The sequence below is a fragment of the Loxodonta africana genome, chromosome 25, assembly GCF_030014295.1.
Source record: "Loxodonta africana isolate mLoxAfr1 chromosome 25, mLoxAfr1.hap2, whole genome shotgun sequence".
NCBI lineage: Eukaryota > Metazoa > Chordata > Mammalia > Proboscidea > Elephantidae > Loxodonta > Loxodonta africana.
The window spans coordinates 43,285,816-43,299,689 of record NC_087366.1 but is presented as its reverse complement, the minus strand read 5'-3'; the positions used below and the strand labels follow the sequence as shown (position 1 = coordinate 43,299,689).

Here is a 13,874-nt window from a genome sequence, read left to right as displayed (position 1 = left end):
CGCCGGCGCCGGGCCATGTACTCCGGGAACCGCAGCGGCGGCCAGGACTTGTGGGAGGGCGGCGGGGGCTCGGGCGGCGCGGGGCCGGCGGGTACGCTCAGCCCCGCGCCCGTCTTCCGCTCGGGCACCTACGAGCGCCTGGCGCTGCTGGTCGGCTCCATTGGGCTGCTGGGTGTCGGCAACAACCTGCTGGTGCTCGTCCTGTACTACAAGTTCCAGCGGCTCCGCACGCCCACTCACCTGTTCCTGGTCAACATCAGCCTCAGCGACCTGCTCGTGTCCCTCTTCGGGGTCACCTTTACCTTCGTGTCCTGCCTGAGGAACGGCTGGGTCTGGGACACCGTGGGCTGCGTGTGGGACGGGTTTAGCAGCAGCCTCTTCGGTGAGTTGGGCGGGGAGGAGGGAGCGAGCGTCCGGTTCCCTGCAGAGCCACCAGCCCACCTCGGCTCCTTCCCGCCCGGCCCGGCGCGCCCGCTCGCCCCGCCTGCCGCCCCTGGCACCAGCCTCCCCTCCGCGTCTCCCTCCTGCTGCACGGCCCGCCTTCCTCCTCCCCTGGGCTCGCCCCGCCAGCGCTGACCACCTCTCCGTCCCCCCATGTGGACCCCAAACCCCAGCCCGTCATCATCTCCTGCTGCTTTTAGCCCCAGCCCCTCCGTAGCCCTGGCCAGCCGCTGCCAAGCTCATCTCCTTTCTCTGCTTTTACCTCCTACAATAATTCAACAGGGCACTAACGACGGCTTTTGCACTTTGAGGAAAGAGACGAGGAAAGTAGAATCGGGAGATTCAAGAAAAAAAGTGACTTAACTCGTGAAAGTTGAGGGAAGGGTAACGGGAAGAAACTTAATTCATACACATTTTTTTTTCTTATTCCTAAAATGAGAGGTGGAAACCTAAAATAATAGCAATGTGTAATTTTTTTTTTCTTTTGCACCTTAGCAGTTGTAAACCTTTGAATGCTTCCTAGGAAGTGACACAGTTTCATTCAGGAATGCAAATTAGCATGTGTCCTATCAGCTGTTTTTTACTATATTTTCCTCCTTATAGGTTCCATGACACCAAAATCTAAGGTGAGAATCCCAACTCAGATGAACAAATAGCTGTGCAAACAGTAGATTTCATTAAAGCAGAACGACTTGATTGTTAATTGAAAATTTATCTCTACAGTTTATCTCTTCTAATCCCCATGGAAGAATTAAATCTCACAGAAACTGACATTTTAAGGATGATCAACCCAGCATTTCGTTGGAAGACATGATTTTCTAAGCTTGGGAAATAAATTATTTTGGGGTGCCCTTTTTTTTTCTGGCAGTTTTATTTGAACAATGATTTGAGATAGAAATGTATATTTTTCAGGTGTTAAAATTCCTTTTCTGTCCAGAAATCTATTGATAATTTATGACTGCTTTTTTATCTTAGCAGGTTTTGGAGAAAAAAATCTTTGTAATAATCATCAAAAATATTTTGCTCACCGATTTCTTATGCTGTGACAAACCCAAATATGATGTTTGTTAATGGTTCATTTTTTGATATTTTGAAGCAAACAAGAAAATGTCGTAGGAATCATCACTCCATTAATTTAATTATCTCAGTAATTCTAATACCATTCTCTCCCCACTCCCCAGTAAGCGTTCATCTGAGACTTTCATGTGTACAAAGATTTGAAACTTGGGGAGGGGGCTTTAAGTGTATGTAGGTGATGATACAGATGGCTATGTGATTAAATTCTTTATATTAATAAAAATACCTATTAGGCTTTTTTTTTTTTTTTTAAGTCAGGGCTAAGCTTTAAAGAGGGTGATTCAAGGCCAAGTGTCAAAAATAATGCCCCCTAGGATGGACAACAGGTGTTTGGTCATAGATGTGAAATCTCTTATTTCCACAAAGTACCTTTTCTGTGCTGGGAAATTCTATTTCTACCTTAATCTGCCTGGAAGGTAGTTTGAAAGCAATGGTGTATTGAGTTCTTTATTACTGCCAACGTGGACCCTCTCCTCAACCTCTTTCCTCTGCCTACACCACCCTCCTGTCTCCTGTCTCCTTTTTCTTCTCTCCTCCTTCACCTTCCCTGCCCAAGGCCCATCCCAATCAGAAGCGATTTTCAAAGAATGCTAGAAACACTCATCGTGCAGTCTTTTACCTCAGGACTGCTCTGTTTTTCTGGGCATTTGGTCAGTGTTTTCAACCATGACTTTATTCCTGCTTTTGAATTAGAGGTGGGGACTCAGAGGTAAGAGGTCCAGAGACCTGTTTAAACCCTTGGAGACAGGTCAGGAGTGGGGTTATGATGGAGCTTGAAAAGTTCTTAGTAACGATTCAGATTTCTTTGGAGTAAATTCTAAGGATGATGCTTCTAGATTAGGGTTAAACATGAAGAAGGCAGCATGCTTCCCCAGGTATTATTCTTGAGCAAAAAGCAACTAGCCATGGAGTACTGAAGAGGGAGGGGGGGAAAAAAAAGCTGCAGTGGCTACACCCTGTCCTCAGCCCCCAGAGGCATTTGAGGAGGCTGCCTGATATAGTGGGAAAATATAGTGGCTGATGGCATGAGGGTGCATTCCGCTCTTGAGTCTATGGCTGATGAACTGTGTACATTTTCCCAGGTCGCTTAAACTCTCCAGGGGTCAGTTTTCTCATCTCTGTTATGGAGTAGTTGAGCTAAATGTTCTCTAAGGTCTCGTCTAGCTATGTATTTTGATGACTCCTTTGATATTTGTAGCTTAAGAGGTGCTTTCTTTTAGCACTTGTGGCTTCTGTCCTCTCCCTATACTGACTTCCACCCTCAGCTCCTAACTATCCCCTGCTAAGCTAAGGATAAGCCTGTGTTAGGATCACACTTCTTCACGTACCCTCGTGGAATCTGTCACTCTCTTCACACCTGCTGGAAGAAGGCAGAATAAATAACTCAGCCATACGTACATATATATACATGTATAGGCCAGGCAAACACCTCGTTCTGTGTGCAGTTCCTGGTTTCTCAGGGAATGAGGCAGAGGCTTTGACTAGACAGCGTAGGTAGGCCTAACTTGTACTGATGCAGATTCTAGTAGGTTAAGCAGAAAGGGAAATCAGAATTCAAAGCACTGTCACTCTTACTCACTGTGTAATGAATGATAGAAAGACCCCTCTAGCAGCAGAGTGTGTAGAGGGCAGCCCTCGTGCATAGGTGTGGGGAGGTCGTGCTTTACTGTAGACTTCTAGGTGAGAATGCCCTTTAGCCCATGGCTGCTCCACAGCTGGCCACACCTAGTGCCACACGGGTGTTCTGCACATGGAGTATGCTGGAAGTTCACAGAAGACTTTAATCACTACCACCTCCCACCCCCTCAAAACCAAAAACATCAAAAAAACACGTTAGTCTTGGCAGAGGATGTTTAGACAGCAAGTATTTCTTGGGATACAGAGATTCAGAGTTGTAGAAGTCTAGCAAAATACGAAATCATCCTATTCAAATGTTAGAAGTAGATGTAAGTTATTTATGTTAAGATATTCTAACATATGAACCCGGGAATGTTCTACAGAACATATATGTGCGTATGTACATTCACGTAAAAAAATTGTTACAAATAAATATCTTTCCCGGTAGGCCTATTCGTTTATGCACCTAAGTATTTTTAAATGCCGGTTGCTTTACCGATTTACAGATTCATCTTTTATTAATAACCGGCTGGTTAATTCAGTCATAATAGTCATACTTTCATGTGACTACCATAAGATCCTATGGGTGGTTGGGGTCTGGAAAGGTATTCTGGTCAACACCTCTAGAATGACCAACTATATTGGCCTTGGAGATACCCCTAATCATGACAGTATTCACATAGCCTATAATCTATTCCCAGAAATACAATGGCATCACACATTTCTTACAGTCTAAACTCATAGTTGTATGTAGTTTTATTGAAAGTAAAACTTACAGAATTTTATTATGCTAATTCTTCTTTATTTTTGTCAGACATTATTATGTCCATTTTTCGTTATCAAACTAAGTGATTTGCGAGAGTATATCTCCATTGTTCATTTTCAGGAAATTAGAAACTATGTGAGAAAGCATTTAATGACTTGATTTAGCTGAGGTTTCTATCCAGATAACAAGTGAGGCCCCATCAGACTGTAATTGGTGTTGCATGAAATTACTTTTATGTTGTTTACAATTGTATTCTTTTTTGAATTTTCTTCTTTCAGAGAAGAGTTCCAGTCACAAATGCATATGTGATGCATTTTGACATTCACTGCTAAGATGAAATACAGAAATGAAAACCACACATCACTTTTAGTATTCTCAGAATGATTAGATGTACTTTATCATGTTTTCATGCTACTGACCTATAAGAAAATATATATATATATATATTTAAAAAGGGTAATCATTAAACAGCTAGGACCTGCAACCTTGATGCCTCTGGGATGAACTGGAACATCACAAGGAGAGACTCTATTTCAGCATAGTCACACCTCGGCTGAGCCCTCATCCTAGAGTTGTACGCATTTCCTTCATCGGCAGTTGTCACCAGACACATTACCTCCCAGGATGGCAGACAGTCTCCCCACAGAGTTTGATGTGGTTATAATAGGGACAGGTTTGCCTGAATCCATCCTTGCAGCTGCAAGTTCAAGAAGTGGCCAGAGGGTTCTGCATGTTGACTCCAGAAGTTACTATGGAGGGAACTGGGCTAGCTTCAGCTTTTCAGGATTGCTATCCTGGTTGAAGGAATATCAGGAAAACTGTGTTGATGGGGAAGAAAGTACAGCTGCATGGCAAGGCCTGATCCATGAAACAGAAGAAGCCATTACTCTTCGCAAGAAAGATGAAACCATTCAACACGTGGAAGTTTTTTGTTATGCCAGTCAAGATTTGGATGACAGTGTTGAAGAGGTTGGTGCTTTGCAGAAAAATCCTTGCTCAGTGGCATCTAGTACCCTCACTGAAACTCTGGATTCTGCATGCTTGGGCGAAGACGAGCACTTAGTACACGTTCCTAGCTATGAAAGGCCTGCCCAAGACACTTCAAAAAGTGATGGAGAGATTTCGCTAGATGTAAATGACGTCAAGGAACCCCCGGAGAAAGGAAACGATGGTGGAGACAGAGCTCGTGCTCACGCGGTTTCAGATGCAGACAAAGATGAAAACAAACCTGCAGGAGAAGGCAACACAGACCAGCCAACAAGAAACCGGATTACTTACTCTCAGATAGTTAAAGAAGGCAGGAGGTTTAATATTGATTTGGTATCGAAGCTGCTGTATTCTCAAGGATTGCTGATTGACCTTTTAATCAAATCAAATGTCAGTCGATATGCAGAATTTAAAAATGTCACAAGGATTCTTGCATTTTGGGAAGGAAAAGTTGAACAAGTGCCTTGTTCCAGAGCAGATGTCTTCAATAGCAAAGAACTCACTATGGTTGAAAAGAGGATGCTCATGAAATTTCTCACGTTTTGCGTTGACTATGAGCAACATCCTGATGAATACGAAGCTTTCAAGCAATGCTCATTTTCAGAGTACTTAAAAACTAAAAAATTAACTCCAAATCTCCAACATTTTGTACTGCACTCAATTGCAATGACATCAGAGTCATCTTGCACTACGATAGATGGCCTTAAAGCAACAAAAAACTTCCTTCAGTGTCTTGGACGGTTCGGCAACACTCCCTTCTTATTTCCCTTGTATGGCCAAGGAGAAATTCCCCAGTGTTTCTGCAGGATGTGTGCAGTCTTTGGCGGAATCTATTGTCTTCGGCATAAGGTACACTGCCTTATAGTTGACAAAGAATCTGGGAGATGTAAAGCAGTTATAGATCACTTTGGCCAAAGGATAAATGCCAAGTATTTTATTGTGGAGGATAGCTACCTTTCTGAGGAAACATGTGCACATGTGCAGTATAAGCAGATCTCTAGGGCAGTGCTCATTACAGACCAATCTATACTGAAGACAGATTCAGACCAGCAGATTTCTGTTTTGATAGTGCCTCCAGTAGAAGCAGGGACCTGTGCTGTTCGGGTCATTGAATTATGTTCTTCAACCATGACATGCATGAAAGACACCTATCTGGTGCATTTGACGTGTTCATCTTCTAAAACAGCAAGAGAAGATTTAGAATCAGTGGTGAAGAAATTATTCACCCCATATGCTGAAACGGAAGTAGACAAGGAAGCGCTTGAAAAGCCAAGACTCTTGTGGGCTCTTTATTTTAATATGAGAGATTCCTCAGGAATCAGCAGAAGCTCATATAATGGCTTGCCTTCCAACGTTTATGTCTGTTCTGGGCCTGACTCTGGTCTGGGAAGTGAGCATGCTGTCAAGCAAGCTGAAACACTTTTCCATGAGATCTTTCCAAGTGAAGAATTCTGCCCCCCGCCTCCAAATCCAGAAGACATTGTCTTTGATGGTGATGATAGGCAACCAGAGGCTCCTGGAACCAATAAGACAATAATGGCTGAACCAGAATCCTCTGAAGAAAGCAAAACCCTAGAAAGTCCAGGGAAGCTGCTTCAAAATTAGAACAGACAAAACTGGAAATTCTGTATTGGCGTCAGAATATTCTCATTTCAAGGACAGTTTCCATATGAATAAATAGAAGTGGTTATATGATAAATGCAGTGCTAGATGTTGTCTTTAACTCTCTATGAGACAGACATTCAGTCTTTGGATGTCTTTGTTTATCGGTAGCTGATTCATTGCTTATTGGACTTCTTTTGTTTAAGAATGGACCCCAAGATCCATAAACTTAAATAGTGTTAGCTTTATTTTTGGTATTGCATATATATATGAGCGTTCCATATTCGGAACTCTGCTTAAAGGAAGGTAATATTGTATCCAGTGATCTTCAGATTTTATCATTATCTACAGAGCAATTAATAATCCCTAAGGAATATTTCAAATACTTTTGCAACGATTGCATTTCCTACCACATCTGCTTTCTTGGAGATATTCGAACAGTGAAACACACAAAAATAAATTATGTGAGTCTTTTTATGTGTATTATGGACACGTAGTGTGGCGATGGTAATAGCAACCAATCCAAGTGCCAATATGATAAAATACATTTGTCTGTAATTGTTAAGCAAATAGCCTTGCATGATTCTTTATTCTTTGTGAAGGGCTGATGTTTAAAATACATTTTATGGTATAATTCAGCAGCTTGACCTTGGTAACCAACTGAGTTAGTTCCATATTACAGAAAGAGTCAGAATTTACTAGTTGAAGAGCTTATTTTTCAGAGTTTCATTTGAGAAAAAAGTTAGAGGATAAGATTAGTTCTGGTTTAATACTTCAGAAAATCTCTGCAGAGCCCTGCTCTAACTTGAAGTTCAGTAGATGAGGCCAACTCAAAAGAACTTCCAGCAAGTAACTCAGGCCACAAAGGGGGGCAGCAATGCTCCAAGAAAAGATACTTCACAGTGGCTGTACTGAAATTCCTAAGAAATTGACTGAGGCATGTTTAACCTGGGATTAAAGCCATCGCAGTTTAAATCCACCAGCCATTCTTTGGAAACCCCATGGGGCAGTTCTCTGTCCTGTAGGGTTGCTATGAGTAGGAATGACTTGACAGCAATGGGTTTGGTTGTTTTGGTTGGTAAATAGTTCAGTCGAGGTTTCTCAGTGAGAATGAAACATACAACCTTGATGACTCTACCAGCTTTAAGTAGCAACACTAACTAAAACTGATAGCAGTGAATCAGAGCATTTGACATACCCTTCGTTTTGTGTCAAGGCTAGGTAACAACCTTCATAATCATTTGTCTCCTGGCTGATATCTAGAGGATAGAAACTGTTTCCTCAGAACCTCCAGAAGTCATAAAACCTGTTGTACTCCAGTGCTGAAAAAGTGTGAACCTCCATTTTTTGTCCCATTTCCATTCCTCAGGCACCCAAACCAGTTACTGTCGAGTTGATTTTGACTCCTGGTGGCTCATGAGTGTCAGAGTAGAACTGTGGTCCACAGGGCTTTTCAGTAGCTGATTTTTTGGAAGTAGATCATCAGGCTTTTCTTCTGAAACACCTCTGGGTAGAATTGAACCTCTAACCTTTTGGTTAGTGGCCAGCTTGATAATCTTATAGGAAGCCAGCCTATAATGACAGTTGTTTTCTGAAACACAAGCATTTATTATGTGCTACTTTCCCCACTGCTGTCAAGTCAATTCCAACTCATGGTGCACTTAATATTATGCTTTCTCATTACAGCTTCTCAACTACCCTGTCAGGCAGATGCTATTGCATGTATTTTCAGAGAGGAAATAGAGATTTAATTATTATTTGCTCAACATTTGGTATGTGCCAGAGCCAGCATTGAATTCCAGGCTTCCATGAGTCCAAAAACCCTTGATTTCTCCACTAACTTCCATTGTTTGAAGAGTAGCAATACTGTAGGAGAAAGAAAACATCCTTATGAAAATCAGAATCTAGTATTGCTGGTGAAGAAAAGTGTGCAGACAGTGGGGACCCCACACTGGTCTCTCAGCTCATTATGAATTAGAGATATGTGACGAATAAGATTAGTTTTAAAAATACGTATATACACATATTAGAGCCAGGGATCTCATTGAAGCAGAATTTGGCTAAGTTTTAACAAAGTAATGCTTTTTTAATAATGTATCTTTTAATCTGAAGATTGTGTTACAAAAAATACAAATGTTGCTAGGCTGAAATATACTCTGAGCAATCCTCTGTTGCTCCTGTCTGTCTGAGGAAAATGAGACAAGAAAGATTTAAGTAACTTCCAGCTCACTGAAAGCAGAAAAGTCATGAATTGGTATTAATATTTATGTATTGTTTGAATATGGGAAAGTAGTATTAGTGGGTGGATCCTAAGGCTTAAGCTTATGCGAACAATGGAAATGCCTGAAGTAGGCTTAAAAAAAAAAAGTAGTTAAAATTAAAAATAAGTTATATAAATGGAGGGTAAAGGTAATGCAGACCTACTGAAAAGTTTTTCAGTATCACGGGTCATTTGTAAGAAATTGAGAAAGGAACAATGAGAAGTTGCAAAAGATAGTACAGCTAAAGATAATGGAAGTAAGAAAAAGTGTTAGTCTGGTCCCAAATAGGGTTGTTTTTTAAAAAAATAAAAAAAAAACTAACAAAATGAATATGTTACTTTCTTATTTAAATTAATACAAAATAAATTGGAAATGAGAAACATTGTAACCAATAAGAAGCATTTAAAAATCTAGGGGATGGTATAATATTCCAATAAGTTGGAATTTGGCCATAATAGACTTATTGGTGAATTTTTTCAAATGTTCAAAGAATAAGTATGTATAATGAAGGATATACACTATTAATTGCATTTTGAGGCAAAGTAGATTTTAAAAAGGGTCTCATTTTGAACATACACAAAATGCAAAATATTGGCAAGTGTGACACCAAATAAAAATAATTATTTACTATGAGTCAGGATTACAGGGCTGGTGTTCAAAGGACAACCATTAAGACAATGTCAACAGAACAAATGCTAAACATTCAAAATATTAATAACATAATTTTTAAAATGCCAATAACAATCACCATTTATCTTTGACTTAATTACCTCTGGTAATGATGGCACAAGACTGGGCAGTGTTTCGTTCTGTTGTGCATGGGGTCGCAATGAGTCGTAACTGACTCAACAGCACCTAACAACAACAAAGACAATAATTTCATAGGCTTTTCCCATAGTGTAGTGAGTAAGTACTTAAAGCCAGTAACATTCCTATTGGGAAACATGTGAGAACCACTTCTCAAGCAGAAATAAAATAGTTTTGGTACCATTTTTATTTATATAATATGGTTGAAGAAACAAAACATTACCTATAAATGAGAAAAACGAAAAGAAACATCACAAATATTATTTTCTATTAAGATGACTTTGTAAACTAGCAAAATTTATAGTGTCATAAATAAAACACTAATTTCAAGAAGTTGCAGGATATAAAATTTTTTAAAAGTAGTCTTATTTCTAGATTTCAACAGCGACAGTCTACTGCTTAGAAAGTGTTAGAGTCTTAGTCTATAGCTGTGTGGCTGTACTGGGATAAAGTGAGAATGGTGCTTATTGGAAGCACAGTGCTACAGGCTGGAGGAACCAAGTTTAAAAAGATGGCCATACTGCTGTGAGAGACATCTAGTGTAACGAAAAAGTGCTAAATGGGGAGTCAGAAAACCAGAATTCTAGTCCTCACTTCATTACTTACCAGTTGTATAATTTGGGGAAAATCACTCTGTGAGATTCCATTTCACCATCTATGAGGTAGAAATAACTCTTGACAGAATTTTTGTGAGGATTAAGTTAGATAATGTATGTGAAACCAATTCAAAAGGAATGCCAGATGTGACATCCCATAAACCCCGTTGCCGTTGAGTTGATTCCAACTCATAGCGACCCTATAGGACGGGATAGAACTGCACCACAGAGTTTCCAAGGAGCTCCTGGTGGATTCGAACTGCAGACCTGTGGTTGGCAGTCAGTGCTCTTAATCACTACACCGCCAGGGTTTCCAAATGTGACATAAGTATATAGATTTACTACAATTCCATTCAACATTCCAACTGGATACTTTATGTAATTTGATAGAATTGTAATAAATTGTATTTAGGAAAATAAGCAAGCAAACATAGACCTTTTTAAATCAGGGAGAAAAAAAAAAAAAGGAGGCTTGTGCTTCCAATCCTTAAAACATGCTGTTGAGCAATGTTTCAGAAATTTCTGCGTGCTGAATAGAAAGTTTAACTAAGTGGTAATAAACCAGTCAAAAAGAAATAAATATTTAATAACTGCTGGTGGAAAGACTAGCCAGATATCAATATGAAAAAAGGAATTAGATACACCTTGCACATGAAGTATAGGGTCAGAATCGACTTGAAGGCAAGGTATTTTATATTTTTTGTTACATATGAAAACAGTTTCTTCCAAATTGGTTAAAATGTTAAAGATAAAAGTTTAAAAAAATGGAATTTTCTTCCCAATAGTAGTGCAAAGGGTACTTCATGGCAATTGAAAAATGTTACTGACGTGGTAGTGAGATTGACTAAAAGCAAAATGAAAATATATCCCAACAGGAAGAACACAAGAAGATAAAAGGAATAAAAACAGCTTTTTGCACTGTACATGAATAAAGTGCTTAATGTATTTTTTTTAAATATGTTCAAATCCATGAGGTTTTCTCCTCTTTACTAGGCAAATTTATAAAAGGATAGAATGCAGGTGAGATGATACCAATAAAAATGAATTCTTACAATGATACTCAGATTTTCTAGCATTAAAAATGCAAATTAAAACAACTCATATTAGCAAACATTTAAAAAGTTACATGTGTCCTCATACCAATAACGAGCAACAAGTGCTGTCGAGTTGATTCTGACTCATAGCGACCCTATAGGACAGAGTGGAGCCGCCCCATAGAGTTTCCAAGGAGCACCTGGCACATTTGGACTGCTGCTCCTTTGGCTAGCAGCCGTAGCACTTAACCAGTATGCCACCAGGGTTTCCCCTTGTACCGGTAGCAAAGTGTATTAGTCTTTTCAAAAACTACCTAGAATATAAAAGCTACAATTGATCTATCTTTTCACATACTAACTCATTTTGAGTAATATATGCCCAGGAAATTTTTAAAAGAAAATAAGAGCTACTTGTACAAAGATAGGCCTAAGAATTCTATTCATTAGAGTAAAAACAAAAGCTAAAAAGCCCAAGAATTGGGAAATGGCTAAGTTAGTTTTTGTGTATTGCTATTTAAGGCTTAATATAATTATTAAGTAATATTGATATATGTGAAATTGTATGCAAAAATGTTTAAATGAAACAAAATGTTAATTAGCACGTAAATGTGTTCACTGATTCTGTAAAAATTCAGGTCTCTACCTTGAGAAGAATCAGAAGGCACAGATATGATTAACTGGAGTTTAAGGCATTCTTTATTATTTTTTTTTCTGTAAAATGTTGAAGTGTGTAATAAAAAATAAAAGATTAATTGGTAAAGTGATTTATTGAATTGGTGAGACAATTATTTCTTGGACTTCTAAAATTCCCCTTTAAAGGAAAAAATACAGATTTTAACGTTAAAATCAAAAAGATAATCTCCAAGAGTGTGTGGTGCAAATGTTTACAGTTCTGGAAGGGAATGAATTCTTGATCAAGGTGGATTGTGCAGTGTGTATCTTCTCTCCGTTGCCCAGCGTTAACCTGAGGGCTATTTAAAAAAAATTTTTTTTCCCTTTTCTGCATTCCTCTTTTAGTGTGATTTAGATTTTAACTTTTTTTTTTCCTATTAAAATAGAATAATGCCTCTATTAAGGATTAAAGAAAGCGGTATATTATGACAATGTGTTTTTGTTTTTTGCTGAAACCTCAGAACCAGAGCTGGAAATAGTAGCTATAGTAGCAGAGCATTCCAGTACATCAATATGAAGACATTACTTACCAATTAAAGCGTAGCCCCTAATCCAGGAACACATGCTTTGTTTGGAAGTCTTGGAATCCAGGGAGATGAAATGACCAAGCTTGGGCCTCAGGAAGGTCTGAAGAGAGACGTGTGCCAACGACAAATCTCAGGGTTTGGGGTGTGACAGACTCTTCCACCAGCCTGAGAGATCCAGCTCGGGGTGCTCGAATTCAACAAACATCTGTTAAACATCTGCTGTGGCCTATGGATTGGCATTATTCTAAGAATTAGAAACATAAAATGAATTAAGACAGGCCCTCTGGACCTGAGAAACATTCTGTTGGAGAAGGAAACCCTGGTGGCACAGTGGTTAAGAGCTACGGCTGCTAACCAAAAGGTCAGCAGTTCGAACCCACCAGGTGCTCCTTAGAAACTCATGGTATTCTTTCAAAGGGTACCAAAACATTACACGGTTGGAAACAAGTTGCTTGGAAGTTAAAAGCTGAATTAGTTAACATTTTCTGAATAACGTAGAGTTAATTAAGAAGTTTCTGACAATCAGAAGCTTTCTCTTTTGCTTGGCAGGGAAGAGGGAAGAGAAGGCAGAGGAAACTGGGTTCCAGAAGCCCAAGGCATTGAGGTTAGGGAGTGGGCAAGGTGAAAAATCACGAACAGATGCGGGTCATAAAGTTCAAGACCACGGAATTCTGATCCGGATTAGTTTCATTTACCTCGGTCTTGGTGAGACAAGGACCAGCCATGCTCCTATTGCATTGAGGTAGCTGCTATCCTCACTGAAGATTTTTAAATTTTGACTTTAGCATTTTTACCTTTATTTTCTGGAGAGGTATTTTACATTGCCAGTATAGTGCCCTTCCCTTCAGTCAACTACCAAATGTAATAACATTTCAACAGCAGGGGGCACAATACTCCCAGCTTTGTGTACTACAAAGGCCTGAGGGAGTCAGTGGAAAAAATTTGACTATCATGGCTGTTACAGACCAGTTCTGTTACAGCATTGGTAGGAAAGCTGCTTTTTCTCCCGACAACTGCAGTTTCAGGTATGATCCTCAGGACAACTATGTAAGGTAAGAAAAGGCAGGTATTTATATCCATTTTATAGATAAGACTTGGATCCATTAGTAAGAATTAACATGAACCTCTCACTTTGCCTCCATCTCAAGAGAGTTTTTTATTACAATAAATGTGTAACACATAAATTACTATTTTAAAAGTGGTGGCTTCTAGAAGTTTAGAATACATTTGTTTTTCAATAACAATCTTTTAAAATTTGTATAATTAAAGTGGGCTAACGAGCTGGAGGAAACTCTACGGGGCAGTTCTACTCTGTCCTGTAGGGTTGCTATGAGGTGGAATCGACTCGACGGCACTGGGTTTGGTTTTTGGTTTTAACGAGCTGGGAGAGGGAGAAGGGATTTGATTTTTTAAGCTCACAACTGAAATCAAAACAAACTCTTTATCCTGGTGCTTATGTCAAGAGCTTTGTCTCTTTATATTTTATC

General features: G+C 39.5%; 2 protein-coding genes across 4 annotated transcripts in view; both read left to right on the top strand.

The window, feature by feature from the left end:
* OPN3 (opsin 3) overlaps positions 1–13,874 on the top strand; it is a 40,524-nt gene continuing 26,650 nt past the window's right edge. For 2 of the 3 annotated variants that reach the window (XM_003410915.4, XM_064276722.1), the window contains exon 1: positions 1–382. In XM_003410915.4, the coding sequence (XP_003410963.2) occupies positions 16–382 (367 nt within the window). In that variant the 5' untranslated portion in view covers positions 1–15. Of the gene's footprint in view, positions 383–4,179; positions 4,293–13,874 lie in introns of those variants that run through there. The other variant, XM_064276723.1, reaches the window with a different exon arrangement.
* Positions 4,526–11,952, top strand: CHML (CHM like Rab escort protein). Its single transcript, XM_003410916.4, has one exon. It carries the CDS (start codon positions 4,526–4,528, stop codon positions 6,491–6,493), a length of 1,968 nt encoding a protein of 655 aa, XP_003410964.1. The 3' UTR covers positions 6,494–11,952.